Below are 21,179 nucleotides of genomic sequence, written 5' to 3'. Positions count from 1 at the left end.
TGTGTAGTAGGGACCTGTGCCGAGTGTAGTAGGGACCTGTGCCGTTGTGTAGTAGGGACCTGTGCCGTTGTGTAGTAGGGACCTGTGCCGAGTGTAGTAGGGACCTGTGCCGTTGTGTAGTAGGGACCTGTGCCGTTGTGTAGTAGGGACCTGTGCCGAGTGTAGTAGGGACCTGTGCCGAGTGTAGTAGGGACCTGTGCCGTTGTGTAGTAGGGACCTGTGCCGTTGTGTAGTAGGGACCTGTGCCGAGTGTAGTAGGGACCTGTGCCGAGTGTAGTAGGGACCTGTGCCGTTGTGTAGTAGGGACCTGTGCCGTTGTGTAGTAGGGACCTGTGCCGTTGTGTAGTAGGGACCTGTGCCGAGTGTAGTAGGGACCTGTGCCGTTGTGTAGTAGGGACCTGTGCCGTTGTGTAGTAGGGACCTGTTCCGTTGTGTAGTAGGGACCTGTGCCGAGTGTAGTAGGGACCTGTGCCGAGTGTAGTAGGGACCTGTGCCGTTGTGTAGTAGGGACCTGTGCCGTTGTGTAGTAGGGACCTGTGCCGTTGTGTAGTAGGGACCTGTGCCGAGTGTAGTAGGGACCTGTGCCGTTGTGTAGTACATTTACATTTACATTTAAGTCATTTAGCAGACGCTCTTATCCAGAGCGGACCTGTGCCGTTGTGTAGTAGGGACCTGTGCCGTTGTGTAGTAGGGACCTGTGCCGTTGTGTAGTAGGGACCTGTGCCGTTGTGTAGTAGGGACCTGTGCCGTTGTGTAGTAGGGACCTGTGCCGAGTGTAGTAGGGACCTGTGCCGAGTGTAGTAGGGACCTGTGCCGTTGTGTAGTAGGGACCTGTGCCGTTGTGTAGTAGGGACCTGTGCCGTTGTGTAGTAGGGACCTGTGCCGAGTGTAGTAGGGACCTGTGCCGAGTGTAGTAGGGACCTGTGCCGAGTGTAGTAGGGACCTGTGCCGTTGTGTAGTAGGGACCTGTGCCGTTGTGTAGTAGGGACCTGTGCCGTTGTGTAGTAGGGACCTGTGCCGTTGTGTAGTAGGGACCTGTGCCGTTGTGTAGTAGGGACCTGTGCCGTTGTGTAGTAGGGACCTGTGCCGAGTGTAGTAGGGACCTGTGCCGTTGTGTAGTAGGGACCTGTGCCGAGTGTAGTAGGGACCTGTGCCGTTGTGTAGTAGGGACCTGTGCCGTTGTGTAGTAGGGACCTGTGCCGTTGTGTAGTAGGGACCTGTGCCGAGTGTAGTAGGGACCTGTGCCGTTGTGTAGTAGGGACCTGTGCCGTTGTGTAGTAGGGACCTGTGCCGAGTGTAGTAGGGACCTGTGCCGAGTGTAGTAGGGACCTGTGCCGAGTGTAGTAGGGACCTGTGCCGTTGTGTAGTAGGGACCTGTGCCGTTGTGTAGTAGGGACCTGTGCCGTTGTGTAGTAGGGACCTGTGCCGAGTGTAGTAGGGACCTGTGCCGTTGTGTAGTAGGGACCTGTGCCGTTGTGTAGTAGGGACCTGTTCCGTTGTGTAGTAGGGACCTGTGCCGAGTGTAGTAGGGACCTGTGCCGAGTGTAGTAGGGACCTGTGCCGTTGTGTAGTAGGGACCTGTGCCGTTGTGTAGTAGGGACCTGTGCCGTTGTGTAGTAGGGACCTGTGCCGAGTGTAGTAGGGACCTGTGCCGAGTGTAGTAGGGACCTGTGCCGTTGTGTAGTAGGGACCTGTGCCGTTGTGTAGTAGGGACCTGTGCCGTTGTGTAGTAGGGACCTGTGCCGAGTGTAGTAGGGACCTGTGCCGTTGTGTAGTAGGGACCTGTGCCGTTGTGTAGTAGGGACCTGTGCCGTTGTGTAGTAGGGACCTGTGCCGAGTGTAGTAGGGACCTGTGCCGAGTGTAGTAGGGACCTGTGCCGTTGTGTAGTAGGGACCTGTGCCGTTGTGTAGTAGGGACCTGTGCCGTTGTGTAGTAGGGACCTGTGCCGTTGTGTAGTAGGGACCTGTGCCGTTGTGTAGTAGGGACCTGTGCCGTTGTGTAGTAGGGACCTGTGCCGAGTGTAGTAGGGACCTGTGCCGTTGTGTAGTACATTTACATTTACATTTAAGTCATTTAGCAGACGCTCTTATCCAGAGCGGACCTGTGCCGTTGTGTAGTAGGGACCTGTGCCGTTGTGTAGTAGGGACCTGTGCCGTTGTGTAGTAGGGACCTGTGCCGTTGTGTAGTAGGGACCTGTGCCGAGTGTAGTAGGGACCTGTGCCGTTGTGTAGTAGGGACCTGTGCCGTTGTGTAGTAGGGACCTGTGCCGTTGTGTAGTAGGGACCTGTGCCGAGTGTAGTAGGGACCTGTGCCGAGTGTGTAGTAGGGACCTGTGCCGAGTGTGTAGTAGGGACCTGTGCCGAGTGTGTAGTAGGGACCTGTGCCGAGTGTGTAGTAGGGACCTGTGCCGAGTGTGTAGTAGGGACCTGTGCCGAGTGTAGTAGGGACCTGTGCCGTTGTGTAGTAGGGACCTGTGCCGTTGTGTAGTAGGGACCTGTGCCGAGTGTAGTAGGGACCTGTGCCGTTGTGTAGTAGGGACCTGTGCCGAGTGTAGTAGGGACCTGTGCCGAGTGTAGTAGGGACCTGTGCCGTTGTGTAGTAGGGACCTGTGCCGTTGTGTAGTAGGGACCTGTGCCGAGTGTAGTAGGGACCTGTGCCGAGTGTAGTAGGGACCTGTGCCGTTGTGTAGTAGGGACCTGTGCCGAGTGTAGTAGGGACCTGTGCCGTTGTGTAGTAGGGACCTGTGCCGTTGTGTAGTAGGGACCTGTGCCGTTGTGTAGTAGGAACCTGTGCCGAGTGTAGTAGGGACCTGTGCCGTTGTGTAGTAGGGACCTGTGCCGTTGTGTAGTAGGGACCTGTGCCGTTGTGTAGTAGGGACCTGTGCCGTTGTGTAGTAGGGACCTGTGCCGTTGTGTAGTAGGGACCTGTGCCGTTGTGTAGTAGGGACCTGTGCCGAGTGTAGTAGGGACCTGTGCCGAGTGTAGTAGGGACCTGTGCCGTTGTGTAGTAGGGACCTGTGCCGAGTGTAGTAGGGACCTGTGCCGAGTGTAGTAGGGACCTGTGCCGTTGTGTAGTAGGGACCTGTGCCGTTGTGTAGTAGGGACCTGTGCCGAGTGTAGTAGGGACCTGTGCCGTTGTGTAGTAGGGACCTGTGCCGTTGTGTAGTAGGGACCTGTGCCGTTGTGTAGTAGGGACCTGTGCCGTTGTGTAGTAGGGACCTGTGCCGAGTGTAGTAGGGACCTGTGCCGTTGTGTAGTAGGGACCTGTGCCGAGTGTAGTAGGGACCTGTGCCGAGTGTAGTAGGGACCTGTGCCGTTGTGTAGTAGGGACCTGTGCCGTTGTGTGCTGGAAAGGGAATTGAGCACATAAAGGACATAAACAAGCTTGACCAAATCATTAACAAAGCCAGTACTACAATTGGCTGCAGCCTGGAATCAATGAAGGACATTGAAAAGTAAAACCACAAATGATCATGGACAACGACACCCACCCACTCCACAGGGCTCTGATGACACCCACCCATTCCACAGGGCTCTGATGACACCCACCCACTCCACAGAGCTCTGATGACACCCACCCACTCCACAGGGCTCTGATGACCCCCACCCACTCCACAGGGCTCTGATGACCCCCACCCACTCCACAGGGCTCTGATGACCCCCACCCACTCCACAGGGCTCTGATGACACCCACCCACTCCACAGGGCTCTGATGACACCCACCGACTCCACAGGGCTCTGATGACACCCACCTTGGAATTGTCATTCTGTGTTACTAGCTAGGTGGTTTTACTGTGGGTTCCTCTCCAGACGTTACTAGCTAGGTGGTTTTACTGTGGGTTCTCCAGACGTCACTAGCTAGGTGGTTTTACTGTGGGTTCTTCTCCAGACGTCACTAGCTAGGTGGTTTTACCGTGGGTTCTCCAGACGTCACTAGCTAGGTGGTTTTACTGTGGGTTCCTCTCCAGACGTCACTAGCTAGGTGGTTTTACTGTGGGTTCTCCAGACGTCACTAGCTAGGTGGTCTAACTGTGGGTTCTCCAGACGTCACTAGCTAGGTGGTTTTACTGTGGGTTCCTCTCCAGACGTCACTAGCTAGGTGGTTTTACTGTGGGTTCTCCAGACGTCACTAGCTAGGTGGTCTAACTGTGGGTTCTCCAGACGTCACTAGCTAGGTGGTTTTACTGTGGGTTCTCCAGACGTTACTAGCTAGGGGGTTTTACTGTGGGTTCTCCAGACGTTACTAGCTAGGTGGTTTTACTGTGGGTTCTCCAGACGTCACTAGCTAGGTGGTCTAACTGTAAGGACTTTGACAACTGCTGATGTATAAAGGGGCTTTAAATAAACTTGATTGAGTGATTTGCTTGTGTGTTCCCCTCCAGGCCTGCGGGGGGCGATGGCGTTTGCCCTGGCAATCCGGGACACAGCTACCTACGCTCGCCAGATGACGTTCACCACCACCCTCCTCATCGTCTTCTTCACCGTCTGGGTGTTTGGAGGAGGGACCACCCCCATGTTGTCATGGCTACACATTAGGTTAGAGCGCTAGAACAACCTCTCTCCTTCACTTCTATTCCTGTCTCCCAGCGTCCCAAATGGCACCCTATTCCCTATATAGTGCACTACTATAGACCAGAGCCCTATTCCCTATATAGAGCACTACTATAGACCAGAACCCTATTCCCTGTATAGTGCACTACTTTAGACCAGAGCCCTATTCCCTTTATAGTGCACTACTATAGACCAGAGCCCTATTCCCTATATAGTGCACTACTATAGACCAGAGCCCTATTCCCTATATAGTACACTACTATAGACCAGAGCCCTATTCCCTATATAGTGCACTACTATAGACCAGAGCCCTATTCCCTATATAGTACACTACTCTGTTCATCTGTCCATCCCTTTTTAAACATGATTACAATGATTTGTTTGTTGCATAATTCCAGTTGTCTCATTGTGGTTTGGTGAGGATGAGACAGAATGTGTGGTTTGGTGAGGATGAGACAGAATGTGTGGTTTGGTGAGGATGAGACAGAATGTGTGGTTTGGTGAGGATGAGACAGAATGTGTGGTTTGGTGAGGATGAGACAGAATGTGTGGTTTGGTGAGGATGAGACAGAATGTGTGGTTTGGTGAGGATGAGACAGTGTGGTGTTATCCAGAAGGTGGGGCCAGAGAGCCCTACAGCAGCTTTACCCATTGGCCCAAATCTTTACACCTCTTTATCCATCCACCACTATAGTTTCCCCTAACTGTCACCATGGGAACTGCTGGGAGAGTGGAGACTGTAGTACCACCTAGAGGACTGTAGTACCTGACTGTAGTACCACCTAGAGGGCTGTAGTACCTGACTGTAGTACCACCTAGAGGGCTGTAGTACCACCTAGAGGGCTGTAGTACCACCTAGAGGGCTGTAGTACCACCTAGAGGGCTGTAGTACCACCTATAGGACTGTAGTACCACCTAGAGGGCTGTAGTACCTGACTGTAGTACCACCTAGAGGGCTGTAGTACCACCTAGAGGACTGTAGTACCACCTAGAGGACTGTAGTACCACCTAGAGGACTGTAGTACCGGACTGTAGTACCACCTAGAGGACTGTAGTACCTGACTGTAGTACCGCCTAGAGGACTGTAGTACCACCTAGAGGACTGTAGTACTACCTAGAGGACTGTAGTACTACCTAGAGGACTGTAGTACCACCTAGAGGACTGTAGTACCACCTAGAGGACTGTAGTACCACCTAGAGGACTGTAGTACCACCTAGAGGACTGTAGTACCACCTAGAGGACTGTAGTACCTGACTGTAGTACCACCTAGAGGGCTGTAGTACCACCTAGAGGACTGTAGTACCACCTAGAGGACTGTAGTACCACCTAGAGGACTGTAGTACCACCTAGAGGACTGTAGTACCACCTAGAAGACTGTAGTACCACCTAGAGGACTGTAGTACCTGTCTGTATTACCACCTAGAGGACTGTAGTACCACCTAGAGGGCTGTAGTACCACCTAGAGGGCTGTAGTACCACCTAGAGGCCTGTAGTACCACCTAGAGGGTTGTAGTACCACCTAGAGGACTGTAGTACCACCTAGAGGACTGTAGTACCACCTAGAGGACTGTAGTACCACCTAGAGGACTGTAGTACCACCTAGAGGACTGTAGTACCACCTAGAGGACTGTAGTACCACCTAGAGGACTGTAGTACCTGTCTGTATTACCACCTAGAGGGCTGTAGTACCACCTAGAGGACTGTAGTACCACCTAGAGGACTGTAGTACCACCTAGAGGACTGTAGTACCACCTAGAGGACTGTAGTACCACCTAGAGGACTGTAGTACCACCTAGAGGACTGTAGTACCACCTAGAGGACTGTAGTACCACCTAGAGGACTGTAGTACCACCTAGAGGACTGTAGTACCACCTAGAGGACTGTAGTACCACCTAGAGGACTGTATTACCACCTAGAGGACTGTATTACCACCTAGAGGACTGTAGTACCACCTAAATCAAATCAAATGTATTTATATAGCCCTTCGTACATCACCTGATATCTCAAAGTGCTGTACAGAAACCCTGCTAATAGTAGGGATGTCGGGCCAGGTAACTCTACCTGCTGCTAATAGTAGGGATGTCGGGCCAGTTAACTCTACCTGCTGCTAATAGTAGGGATGTCGGGCCAGGTAACTCCACCTGTTGCTAATAGTAGGGATGTCGGGCCAGGTAACTCCACCTGCTGCTAATAGTAGGGATGTCGGGCTAGGTAACTCTACCTGCTGCTAATAGTAGGGATGTCGGGCCAGGTAACTCTACCTGCTGCTAATAGTAGGGATGTCGGGCCAGGTAACTCTACCTGCTGCTAATAGTAGGGATGTCGGGCCAGGTATCTCTACCTGCTGCTAATAGTAGGGATGTCGGGCCAGGTAACTCTACCTGCTGCTAATAGTAGGGATGTCGGGCCAGGTAACTCTACCTGCTGCTAATAGTAGGGATGTCGGGCCAGGTAACTCTACCTGCTGCTAATAGTAGGGATGTCGGGCCAGGTAACTCTACCTGCTGCTAATAGTAGGGATGTCGGGTCCTACTCAGTGTCCTCCTCAGTGTCCTCCTCAGTGTCCTCTCAGTGTCCTCCTCAGTGTCCTCCTCAGTGTCCTCCTCAGTGTCCTCCTCAGTGTCCTCCTCAGTGTCCTCCTCAGTGGCCTCCTCAGTGGCCTCCTCAGTGTCCTCCTCAGTGGCCTCCTCAGTGTCCTCCTCAGTGGCCTCCTCAGTGGCCTCCTCAGTGGCCTCCTCAGTGGCCTCCTCAGTGGCCTCCTCCGTGTCCTCCTCAGTGTCCTCCTCAGTGTCCTCCTCAGTGTCCTCCTCAGTGGCCTCCTCAGTGGCCTCCTCAGTGGCCTCCTCAGTGTCCTCCTCAGTGTCCTCCTCAGTGTCCTCCTCAGTGTCCTCCTCAGTGTCCTCCTCAGTGTCCTCTCAGTGTCCTCTCAGTGTCCTCCTCAGTGTCCTCCTCAGTGTCCTCCTCTGTCATCCTCAGTGTCCTCCTCAGTGTCCTCCTCAGTGTCCTCCTCAGTGTCCTCCTCAGTGTCCTCCTCAGTGTCCTCCTGAGTGTCCTCTCAGTGTCCTCCTCAGTGTCCTCCTCAGTGTCCTCCTCAGTGTCCTCCTCAGTGTCCTCCTCAGTGTCCTCTCAGTGTCCTCCTCAGTGTCCTCCTCAGTGTCCTCCTCAGTGTCCTCTCAGTGTCCTCCTCAGTGTCCTCCTCAGTGTCCTCCTCAGCCCCAGTTGCTGTGTCCTCTCAGTGTCCTCCTCAGTGTCCTCCTCTGTCCTCCTCAGCCCCAGTTGCTGTGTCTGTCTCCTTGCCAGGACAGGATCAGGGCATGTGTAATGCACTACCCAGAACACAAACTGCTATGTATCTGAGATGGACGCCAATTAATGCTTTAATGCTTTACTGAGCTGAGTGATTATACAGATTATAGCTCTCTGTCTATAATCCTTTCATCATCACAGTAGGCCCTCTAGTCTGTCTCTCTATATTACTGTTACACATCAGCTAACTGAGCATAATATCCACTAACACCAGTCAGTCTACCCCACTGAGCATAATATCCACTAACACCAGTCAGTCAGTCTACCCCACTGAGCATAATATCCACTAACACCAGTCAGTCTACCCCACTGAGCATAATATCCACTAACACCAGTCAGTCTACCCCACTGAGCATAATATCCACTAACACCAGTCAGTGATATGGTTTATATGGGATGTGACAGGGTTTATATGGGATGTGACAGGGTTTATATGGGATGTAATAGTGTTTGTATGGGATGTGACAGGGTTTGTATGGTATGTGACAGGGTTTATATGGGATGTGATATGGTTTATATGGGATGTGATAGTGTTTATATGGGATGTGATAGTGTTTGTATGGGATGTGACAGGGTTTGTATGGGATGTGACAGGGTTTATATGGGATGTGATATGGTTTATATGGGATGTGATAGTGTTTATATGGGATGTGACAGGGTTTATATGGGATGTGATAGTGTTTATATGGGATGTGATAGGGTTTGTATGGGATGTGACAGGGTTTATATGGGATGTGATAGGGTTTATATGGGATGTGACAGGGTTTATATGGGATGTAACAGGGTTTATATGGGATGTGACAGGGTTTATATGGGATGTGACAGGGTTTATATGGGATGTGATAGGGTTTGTATGGGATGTGACAGGGTTTATATGGGATGTGACAGGGTTTATATGGGATGTGACAGGGTTTATATGGGATGTGATAGGGTTTGTATGGGATGTGACAGGGTTTATATGGGATGTGACAGTGTTTATATGGGATGTGACAGGGTTTGTATGGGATGTGATAGTGTTTATATGGGATGTGACAGGGTTTATATGGGATGTGACAGGGTTTATATGGGATGTGATAGGGTTTATATGGGATGTGATAGGGTTTATATGGGATGTGATAGGGTTTATATGGGATGTGACAGGGTTTGTATGGGATGTGATAGTGTTTATATGGGATGTGATAGTGTTTATATGGGATGTGATAGTGTTTATATGGGATGTGACAGGGTTTATATGGGATGTGACAGGGTTTATATGGGATGTGGTAGTGTTTATATGGGATGTGACAGGGTTTGTATGGGATGTGATATGGTTTATATGGGATGTGCTAGTGTTTATATGGGATGTGACAGGGTTTATATGGGATGTGACGGGGTTTATATGGAATGTGCTGGGGTTTATATGGGATGTGACAGGGTTAATATGGGATGTGACATGGTTAATATGGGATGTGATATGGTTTATATTGGACGTGACAGGGTTTATATGGGATGTGACAGGGTTTATATGGGATGTGATATGGTTTATATTGGATGTGACAGGGTTTATATGGGATGTGACAGGGTTTATATGGGATGTGACAGGGTTTATATGGGATGTGATAGGGTTTATATGGGATGTGACAGGGTTTATATGGGATGTGACAGGGTTTATATGGGATGTGATATGGTTTATATTGGATGTGACAGGGTTTGTATGGGATGTGATATGGTTTATATGGGATGTGATAGTGTTTATATGGGATGTGACAGGGTTTATATGGGATGTGATAGGGTTTATATGGGATGTGATAGGGTTTGTATGGGATGTGATAGGGTTTGTATGGGATGTGATAGTGTTTATATGGGATGTGACAGGGTTTATATGGGATGTGATAGGGTTTGTATGGGATGTGATAGGGTTTGTATGGGATGTGATAGGGTTTATATGGGATGTGATAGGGTTTGTATGGGATGTGATAGGGTTTATATGGGATGTGATAGGGTTTGTATGGGATGTGATAGGGTTTATATGGGATGTGATAGGGTTTATATGGGATGTGATAGGGTTTATATGGGATGTGATAGGGTTTGTATGGGATGTGATAGGGTTTGTATGGGATGTGATAGGGTTTGTATGGGATGTGATAGGGTTTATATGGGATGTGATAGTGTTTGTATGGGATGTGACAGGGTTTATATGGGATGTGATAGGGTTTGTATGGGATGTGATAGGGTTTGTATGGGATGTGATAGGGTTTATATGGGATGTGATAGTGTTTATATGGGATGTGACAGGGTTTATATGGGATGTGATAGGGTTTGTATGGGATGTGATAGGGTTTATATGGGATGTGATAGGGTTTGTATGGGATGTGATAGGGTTTATATGGGATGTGATAGGGTTTATATGGGATGTGATAGGGTTTGTATGGGATGTGACAGGGTTTATATGGGATGTGACAGGGTTTATATGGGATGTGATAGGGTTTGTATGGGATGTGATAGGGTTTATATGGGATGTGATAGGGTTTATATGGGATGTGATAGGGTTTGTATGGGATGTGACAGGGTTTATATGGGATGTGACAGGGTTTATATGGGATGTGATAGGGTTTATATGGGATGTGATAGGGTTTGTATGGGATGTGACAGGGTTTATATGGGATGTGACAGGGTTTATATGGGATGTGATAGGGTTTGTATGGGATGTGATAGGGTTTATATGGGATGTGATAGGGTTTGTATGGGATGTGACAGGGTTTATATGGGATGTGACAGGGTTTATATGGGATGTGATAGGGTTTGTATGGGATGTGATAGGGTTTGTATGGGATGTGATAGGGTTTATATGGGATGTGATAGGGTTTGTATGGGATGTGATAGGGTTTGTATGGGATGTGATAGGGTTTATATGGGATGTGATAGGGTTTGTATGGGATGTGACAGGGTTTATATGGGATGTGACAGGGTTTATATGGGATGTGATAGGGTTTATATGGGATGTGATAGGGTTTATATGGGATGTGATAGGGTTTATATGGGATGTGATAGGGTTTGTATGGGATGTGACAGGGTTTGTATGGGATGTGATAGGGTTTGTATGGGATGTGATAGGGTTTGTATGGGATGTGACAGGGTTTGTATGGGATGTGACAGGGTTTGTATGGGATGTGATAGGGTTTGTATGGGATGTGATAGGGTTTATATGGGATGTGATAGGGTTTGTATGGGATGTGATAGTGTTTATATGGGATGTGACAGGGTTTATATGGGATGTGATAGGGTTTATATGGGATGTGATAGGGTTTGTATGGGATGTGATAGGGTTTATATGGGATGTGATAGGGTTTGTATGGGATGTGATAGGGTTTGTATGGGATGTGACAGGGTTTATATGGGATGTGATAGGGTTTGTATGGGATGTGATAGGGTTTGTATGGGATGTGACAGGGTTTGTATGGGATGTGATAGGGTTTGTATGGGATGTGATAGGGTTTGTATGGGATGTGATAGGGTTTGTATGGGATGTGATAGGGTTTATATGGGATGTGATAGGGTTTGTATGGGATGTGATAGGGTTTATATGGGATGTGATAGGGTTTGTATGGGATGTGATAGGGTTTGTATGGGATGTGACAGGGTTTGTATGGGATGTGATAGGGTTTGTATGGGATGTGATAGGGTTTGTATGGGATGTGATAGGGTTTGTATGGGATGTGATAGGGTTTATATGGGATGTGATAGGGTTTGTATGGGATGTGATAGGGTTTGTATGGGATGTGATAGGGTTTGTATGGGATGTGATAGGGTTTGTATGGGATGTGATAGGGTTTGTATGGGATGTGATAGGGTTTGTATGGGATGTGATAGGGTTTATATGGGATGTGATAGGGTTTATATGGGATGTGATAGGGTTTGTATGGGATGTGATAGGGTTTGTATGGGATGTGACAGGGTTTGTATGGGATGTGATAGGGTTTGTATGGGATGTGATAGGGTTTGTATGGGATGTGATAGGGTTTATATGGGATGTGATAGGGTTTGTATGGGATGTGATAGGGTTTGTATGGGATGTGATAGGGTTTGTATGGGATGTGATAGGGTTTGTATGGGATGTGATAGGGTTTGTATTGGATGTGATAGGGTTTGTATGGGATGTGATAGGGTTTGTATGGGATGTGATAGGGTTTGTATGGGATGTGATAGTGTTTATATGGGATGTGACAGGGTTTATATGGGATGTGATAGGGTTTATATGGGATGTGATAGGGTTTGTATGGGATGTGATAGGGTTTATATGGGATGTGATAGGGTTTGTATGGGATGTGATAGGGTTTGTATGGGATGTGACAGGGTTTATATGGGATGTGATAGGGTTTGTATGGGATGTGATAGGGTTTGTATGGGATGTGACAGGGTTTGTATGGGATGTGATAGGGTTTGTATGGGATGTGATAGGGTTTGTATGGGATGTGATAGGGTTTGTATGGGATGTGATAGGGTTTGTATGGGATGTGATAGGGTTTGTATGGGATGTGATAGGGTTTATATGGGATGTGATAGGGTTTATATGGGATGTGATAGGGTTTGTATGGGATGTGATAGGGTTTGTATGGGATGTGACAGGGTTTGTATGGGATGTGATAGGGTTTGTATGGGATGTGATAGGGTTTGTATGGGATGTGATAGGGTTTATATGGGATGTGATAGGGTTTGTATGGGATGTGATAGGGTTTGTATGGGATGTGATAGGGTTTGTATGGGATGTGATAGGGTTTGTATGGGATGTGATAGGGTTTGTATGGGATGTGATAGGGTTTGTATGGGATGTGATAGGGTTTATATGGGATGTGATAGGGTTTATATGGGATGTGATAGGGTTTGTATGGGATGTGATAGGGTTTGTATGGGATGTGACAGGGTTTGTATGGGATGTGATAGGGTTTGTATGGGATGTGATAGGGTTTGTATGGGATGTGATAGGGTTTATATGGGATGTGATAGGGTTTGTATGGGATGTGATAGGGTTTGTATGGGATGTGATAGGGTTTGTATGGGATGTGATAGGGTTTGTATGGGATGTGATAGGGTTTGTATGGGATGTGATAGGGTTTGTATGGGATGTGATAGGGTTTGTATGGGATGTGATAGTGTTTATATGGGATGTGACAGGGTTTATATGGGATGTGATAGGGTTTATATGGGATGTGATAGGGTTTGTATGGGATGTGATAGGGTTTATATGGGATGTGATAGGGTTTGTATGGGATGTGATAGGGTTTGTATGGGATGTGACAGGGTTTGTATGGGATGTGATAGGGTTTGTATGGGATGTGATAGGGTTTGTATGGGATGTGACAGGGTTTGTATGGGATGTGATAGGGTTTGTATGGGATGTGATAGGGTTTGTATGGGATGTGATAGGGTTTGTATGGGATGTGATAGGGTTTATATGGGATGTGATAGGGTTTGTATGGGATGTGATAGGGTTTATATGGGATGTGATAGGGTTTATATGGGATGTGATAGGGTTTGTATGGGATGTGATAGGGTTTGTATGGGATGTGACAGGGTTTGTATGGGATGTGATAGGGTTTGTATGGGATGTGATAGGGTTTGTATGGGATGTGATAGGGTTTATATGGGATGTGATAGGGTTTGTATGGGATGTGATAGGGTTTGTATGGGATGTGATAGGGTTTGTATGGGATGTGATAGGGTTTGTATGGGATGTGATAGGGTTTGTATGGGATGTGATAGGGTTTATATGGGATGTGATAGGGTTTATATGGGATGTGATAGGGTTTGTATGGGATGTGATAGGGTTTGTATGGGATGTGACAGGGTTTGTATGGGATGTGATAGGGTTTGTATGGGATGTGATAGGGTTTGTATGGGATGTGATAGGGTTTATATGGGATGTGATAGGGTTTGTATGGGATGTGATAGGGTTTGTATGGGATGTGATAGGGTTTGTATGGGATGTGATAGGGTTTGTATGGGATGTGATAGGGTTTGTATGGGATGTGATAGGGTTTGTATGGGATGTGATAGGGTTTGTATGGGATGTGATAGGGTTTATATGGGATGTGATAGGGTTTGTATGGGATGTGATAGGGTTTATATGGGATGTGATAGGGTTTGTATGGGATGTGATAGGGTTTATATGGGATGTGATAGGGTTTGTATGGGATGTGATAGGGTTTGTATGGGATGTGATAGGGTTTATATGGGATGTGATAGGGTTTGTATGGGATGTGACAGGGTTTGTATGGGATGTGATAGGGTTTGTATGGGATGTGATAGGGTTTGTATGGGATGTGACAGGGTTTGTATGGGATGTGATAGGGTTTGTATGGGATGTGATAGGGTTTGTATGGGATGTGATAGGGTTTGTATGGGATGTGATAGGGTTTATATGGGATGTGATAGGGTTTGTATGGGATGTGATAGGGTTTATATGGGATGTGATAGGGTTTATATGGGATGTGATAGGGTTTGTATGGGATGTGACAGGGTTTGTATGGGATGTGATAGGGTTTGTATGGGATGTGATAGGGTTTGTATGGGATGTGATAGGGTTTATATGGGATGTGATAGGGTTTGTATGGGATGTGATAGGGTTTGTATGGGATGTGATAGGGTTTGTATGGGATGTGATAGGGTTTGTATGGGATGTGATAGGGTTTGTATGGGATGTGATAGGGTTTGTATGGGATGTGATAGGGTTTATATGGGATGTGATAGGGTTTATATGGGATGTGATAGGGTTTGTATGGGATGTGATAGGGTTTGTATGGGATGTGACAGGGTTTGTATGGGATGTGATAGGGTTTGTATGGGATGTGATAGGGTTTGTATGGGATGTGATAGGGTTTGTATGGGATGTGATAGGGTTTGTATGGGATGTGATAGGGTTTGTATGGGATGTGATAGGGTTTATATGGGATGTGATAGGGTTTATATGGGATGTGATAGGGTTTGTATGGGATGTGATAGGGTTTGTATGGGATGTGACAGGGTTTGTATGGGATGTGATAGGGTTTGTATGGGATGTGATAGGGTTTGTATGGGATGTGATAGGGTTTATATGGGATGTGATAGGGTTTGTATGGGATGTGATATGGTTTGTATGGGATGTGATAGGGTTTGTATGGGATGTGATAGGGTTTGTATGGGATGTGATAGGGTTTGTATGGGATGTGATAGGGTTTGTATGGGATGTGATAGGGTTTATATGGGATGTGATAGGGTTTGTATGGGATGTGATAGGGTTTGTATGGGATGTGACAGGGTTTGTATGGGATGTGATAGGGTTTGTATGGGATGTGATAGGGTTTGTATGGGATGTGATAGGGTTTATATGGGATGTGATAGGGTTTGTATGGGATGTGATAGTGTTTATATGGGATGTGACAGGGTTTATATGGGATGTGATAGGGTTTGTATGGGATGTGATAGCCTGGTTGTTGTTGTGTGTTGACTGGTTGAACTAAACCACTCATTGCTTCATGCCTTGCTATTTAATCCCCATCTCCATCTGGTTCCCTATTCAATATGTGATCTGATATGTCATAGCTCTTCTGCAGGGACCCAATCAATCTGATTAAACTATATCCTGTTATTGTTTCAGCACAGCAGCCAGTTGGTCAGATTATTCCACATTTTTAGAAACATGGCATCAACCAGTGAAATGGATGACAGGGTTGTTCCCAAAACTGTGTCCGAAATTGCACCCTATTCCCTATATAGTGCCCTATGGTGGCACCCTATTCCCTATATAGTGCCCTATGGTGGCACCCTATTCCCTATATAGTGTCCTACATATAGTGCACTACATAGAAAATAGGGTACCATTTGGGACTGACATTCAGTGAACCTGAACATGCACAGCATGTGCATAGGAGGATGTTTTATTAGAGTTAGGGCAGTTAGCTGGAGTGGAAACTATGATGTAGCAGCCAAAAGACTAGCTCTATGATACTGATTCCCCTGTACTGGACTGGATTCTGCTGGACTGATTCCTACTGGACTGATTCCTACTGGACTGATTCCTACTGGACTGGACCCTACTGGACTGATTCCCACTGGACTGGACTCTACTGGACTGATTCCCACTGGACTGGACCCTACTGGACTGATTCCCACTGGACTGGACTCTGCTGGACTGATTCCTACTGGACTGATTCCTACTGGACTGGACCCTACTGGACTGATTCCTACTGGACTGGACTGATTCCTACTGGACTGATTCCTACTGGACTGGACACTACTGGACTGGACTCTACTGGACTGATTCCTACTGGACTGGACTGATTCCTACTGGACTGATTCCTACTGGACTGGACTCTACTGGACTGGACTCTACTGGACTGGACTCTACTGGACTGGACCCTACTGGACTGATTCCTACTGGACTGGACCCTACTGGACTGATTCCTACTGGACTGGACTGATTCCTACTGGACTGATTCCTACTGGACTGATTCCTACTGGACTGGACTGATTCCTACTGGACTGATTCCTACTGGACTGATTCCTACTGGACTGGACTGATTCCTACTGGACTGATTCCTACTGGACTGATTCCTACTGGACTGGACTCTACTGGACTGGACCCTACTGGACTGATTCCTACTGGACTGGACCCTACTGGACTGATTCCTACTGGACTGGACTGATTCCTACTGGACTGATTCCTACTGGACTGGACACTACTGGACTGGACTCTACTGGACTGATTCCTACTGGACTGGACTGATTCCTACTGGACTGATTCCTACTGGACTGGACTCTACTGGACTGGACTCTACTGGACTGATTCCTACTGGACTGGACTCTACTGGACTGATTCCTACTGGACTGGACCCTACCGGACTGATTCCTACTGGACTGGACACTACTGGACTGGACTCTACTGGACTGATTCCTACTGGACTGGACTCTACTGGACTGATTCCTACTGGACTGGACTCTACCGGACTGATTCCCACTGGACTGGACCCTACCGGACTGATTCCCACTGGACTGGACCCTACTGGATTGATTCCTACTGGACTGGACCCTACTGGACTGATTCCCACTGGACTGGACCCTACTGGACTGGACCCTACTGGACTGGACCCTACTGGACTGGATCCTACTGGACTGGATCTACTGGACTGATTCCTACTGGACTGGACCCTACTGGACTGGACCCTACTGGACTGGACCCTACTGGACTGGATCCTACTGGACTGATTCCTACTGGACTGGACACTACTGGACTGGACTCTACTGGACTGATTCCTACTGGACTGGATCGTACTGGACTGGACCCTACTGGACTGATTCCCACTGGACTGGACCCTACTGGATTGATTCCCACTTTACTGGACTGGACCCTACTGGATTGATTCGCACTTTACTGGACAGGACCCTGCTGGACTGATTCCTACTGGACTGGACCCTACCGGACTGATTCCCACTGGACTGGACCCTACCGGACTGATTCCCACTGGACTGGACCCTACTGGATTGATTCCTACTGGACTGGACCCTACTGGATTGATTCCCACTTTACTGGACTGGACCCTACTGGACTGATTCCCACTGGACTGGACCCTACTGGACTGATTCCCACTGGACTGGACTCTACTGGACTGTGCTCTACTGGACTATACTCTACTATACTCTCTGGCTCCGGTACCGCTTGCCGTGCGGTAGCAGAGAAAACAGTCAATAACTGGGTGACTGGAGTCTGACAATTTTATGGGCTTTCCTCCGACAGGCAGGGTAAAGTGACTAGGCATCAGGATAGATAATAATAAGGTATTTGGAGGTAGATATGTACATGAAGGCAGGGTAAAGTGACTAGGCATCAGGATAGATAATAATAAGGTATTTGAGGTAGATATGTACATGAAGGCAGGGTAAAGTGACTAGACATCAGGATAGATCATAATAAGGTATTTGAGGTAGATATGTACATGAAGGCAGGGTAAAGTGACTAGGCATCAGGATAGATAATAATAAGGTATTTGAGGTAGATATGTACATGAAGGCAGGGTAAAGTGACTAGGCATCAGGATAGATAATAATAAGGTATTTGAGGTAGATATGTACATGAAGGCAGGGTAAAGTGACTAGGCATCAGGATAGATAATAATAAGGTATTTGAGGTAGATAATGTTTTGACTCTTTTCAGCGCATTGGCCAATTCCTGTTTCTGTTCATCTAATCTATGTGCATGCCCTTCGGATATTCCTAGTTTTTTATTTGTCGCCTCATTCTTGTCCACTTCCTGCTCCATTTTACCTCACAGATCTCTATTTTTCTCTTTTTCTAGTTTTATCCGCTGCTGATAAAATGCTGTGGTTAGGATGCCTGCATCAGGAGGCCTGCATTAGGAGGCCTGCATTAGGAGGCCTGCATTAGGAGGCCTGCATTAGGAGGCCTGCATTAGGAGGCCTGCATTAGGAGGCCTGCATTAGGAGGCCTGCATTAGGAGGCCTGCATCAGGAGGCCTGCATCAGGAGGCCTGCATTAGGAGGCCTGCATTAGGAGGCCTGCATTAGGAGGCCTGCATCAGGAGGCCTGCATCAGGAGGCCTGCATCAGGAGGCCTGCATCAGGAGGCCTGCATCAGGAGGCCTGCATCAGGAGGCCTGCATTAGGAGGCCTGCATTAGGATCAATCAATCAATCAATCAATTTTATTTTATATAGCCCTTCGTACATCAGCTAATATCTCGAAGTGCTGTACAGACACCCAGCCTAAAACCCCAAACAGCTAGTAATGCAGGTGTAGAAGCACGGTGGCTAGGAAAAACTCCCTAGAAAGGCCAAAACCTAGGAAGAAACCTAGAGAGGAACCAGGCTATGAGGGGTGGCCAGTCCTCTTCTGGCTGTGCCGGGTGGAGATTATAACAGAACTATGCCAAGATGTTCAAAAATGTTCATAAGTGACAAGCATGGTCAAATAATAATCATGAATAATTTTCAGTTGGCTTTTCATAGCCGATCATCAAGAGTTGAAAAACAACAGGTCTGGGACAGGTGGCGGTTCCATAACCGCAGGCAGAACAGCTGAAACTGGAATAGCAGCAAGGCCAGGCGGACTGGGGACAGCAAGGAGTCACCACGGGCGGCAGTCCCGACGCATGGTCCTAGGGCCCAGGTCCTCCGAGAGAAAGAAAGAGAGAAGGAGAAAATTAGAGAGAGCCAAGATTTTCAAAATTTCCATAAATGACAAGCATGGTCAAATAATAATCAGGAATAAATCTCAGTTGGCTTTTCATAGCCGATCATTAAGAGTTGAAAACAGCAGGTCTGGGACAGGTAGGGGTTCCATAACCGCAGGCAGAACAGTTGAAACTGGAATAGCAGCAAGGCCAGGCGGACTGGGGACAGCAAGGAGTCACCACGGCCGGTAGTCCCGACGTATGGTCCTAGGGCTCAGGTCCTCCGAGAGAAAGAAAGAGAGAAGGAGAAAATTAGAGAGAGCCAAGATTTTCAAAATGTTCATAAATGACAAGCATGGTCAAATAATAATCAGGAATAAATCTCAGTTGGCTTTTCATAGCCGATCATTAAGAGTTGAAAACAGCAGGTCTGGGACAGGTAGGGGTTCCGTAACCGCAGGCAGAACAGTTGAAACTGGAATAGCAGCAAGGCCAGGCGGACTGGGGACAGCAAGGTGTCATCATGCCCGGTAGTCCTGACGTATGGTCCTAGGGCTCAGGTTCTCAGAGAGAAAGAGAGAACGAGAGAATTAGAGAGAGCATACTTAAATTCACACAGGACACTGGATAAGACAGGAGAAGTACTCCAGGTAACCAACTGACCCTAGCCCCCCGACACAAACTACTGCAGCATAAATACTGGAGGCTGAGACAGGAGCGGTCAGGAGACACTGTGGCCCCATCCGAAGAAACCCCCGGACAGGGCCAAATAGGAAGGATATAACCCCACCCACTTTGCCAAAGCACAGCCCCCGCACCACTAGAGGGAAATCCTCAACCACCAACTTACAATCCTGAGACAAGGCCGAGTATAGCCCACAAAGGTCTCCACCACAGCACAAACCAAGGGGGGGCGCCAACCCAGACAGGAAGATCACGTCAGTAACTCAACCCACTCAAGTGACGCACCCCTCCTAGGGACGGCATGAAAGAGCACCAGCAAGCCAGTGACTCAGCCCCTGTAACAGGGTTAGAGGCAGAGAATCCCAGTGGAGAGAGGGGAACCGGCCTGGCAGAGACAGCAAGGGCGGTTCGTTGCTCCAGAGCCTTTCCGTTCACCTTCACACTCCTGGGCCAGACTACACTCAATCATATGACCTACTGAAGAGATAAGTCTTCAGTAAAGACTTAAAGGTTGAGACCGAGTCTGCGTCTCTCACATGGGTAGGCAGACTGTTCCATAAAAATGGAGATCTATAGGAGAAAGCGCTGCCTCCCGCTGTTTGCTTAGAAATTCTAGGGACAATTAGGAGGCCTGCGTCTTGTGACCGTAGCGTACGTATTGGTATGTACGGCAGGACCAACTCGGAAAGATAGGTAGGAGCAAGCCCATGTAACGCTTTATAGGTTAACAGTAAAACCTTGAAATCAGCCCTTGCCTTAACAGGAAGCCAGTGTAGGGAAGCTAGCACTGGAGTAATATGATCAAATTTCTTGGTTCTAGTCAGGATTCTAGCAGCCGTATTTAGCACTAACTGAAGTTTATTTAGTGCTTTATCCGGGTAGCCGGAAAGTAGAGCATTGCAGTAGTCTAACCTAGAAGTAACAAATGCATGGATTAATTTTTCTGCATCTCTTTTGGACAGAAAATTTCTGATTTTTGCAATGTTACGTAGATGGAAAAAAGCTGTCCTTGAAACAGTCTTGATATGTTCGTCAAAAGAGAGATCAGGGTCAAGAGTAACGCCGAGGTCCTTCACAGTTTTATTTGAGACGACTTTACAACCATCAAGATGAATTGTCAGATTTAACAGAAGATCTCTTTGTTTCTTGGGACCTAGAACAAGCATCTCTGTTTTGTCCGAGTTTAAAAGTAGAAAGTTTTCAGCCATCCACTTCCTTATGTCTGAAACACAGGCTTCTAGCGAGGGCAATTTTGGGGCTTCACCATGTTTCATTGAAATGTACAGCTGTGTGTCATCCGCATAGCAGTGAAAGTTAACATTATGTTTTCGAATAACATCCCCAAGAGGTAAAATATATAGTGAAAACAATAGTAATATATAACAATAGGATGCCTGCATCAGGAGGCCTGCTTCAGGAGGCCTGCATATTGTGGTGTGGACTGTTCTCTGATCTCAGTGTTCCACACTCTCTTGACTGGTTTTAAACTTTCCATCTA

At 47.7% G+C, this 21,179-nt stretch overlaps 1 protein-coding gene across 2 annotated transcripts in view; it reads left to right on the top strand.

The window, feature by feature from the left end:
- Positions 1-21,179, top strand: part of slc9a7 (solute carrier family 9 member 7) — a 111,406-nt gene that overhangs the window by 39,089 nt on the left and 51,138 nt on the right. For both annotated transcript variants that reach the window (XM_071342173.1, XM_071342174.1), the window contains exon 12: positions 4,383-4,536. In XM_071342173.1, the coding sequence (XP_071198274.1) occupies positions 4,383-4,536 (154 nt within the window). The remainder of the gene's footprint in view (positions 1-4,382; positions 4,537-21,179) is intronic.

This window comes from Salvelinus alpinus, chromosome 15 (genome assembly GCF_045679555.1).
Source record: "Salvelinus alpinus chromosome 15, SLU_Salpinus.1, whole genome shotgun sequence".
Classification (NCBI taxonomy): domain Eukaryota; kingdom Metazoa; phylum Chordata; class Actinopteri; order Salmoniformes; family Salmonidae; genus Salvelinus; species Salvelinus alpinus.
The sequence above is the reverse complement of the archived record's forward strand: the minus strand, read 5'-3'. Positions and strand labels throughout refer to the sequence as shown.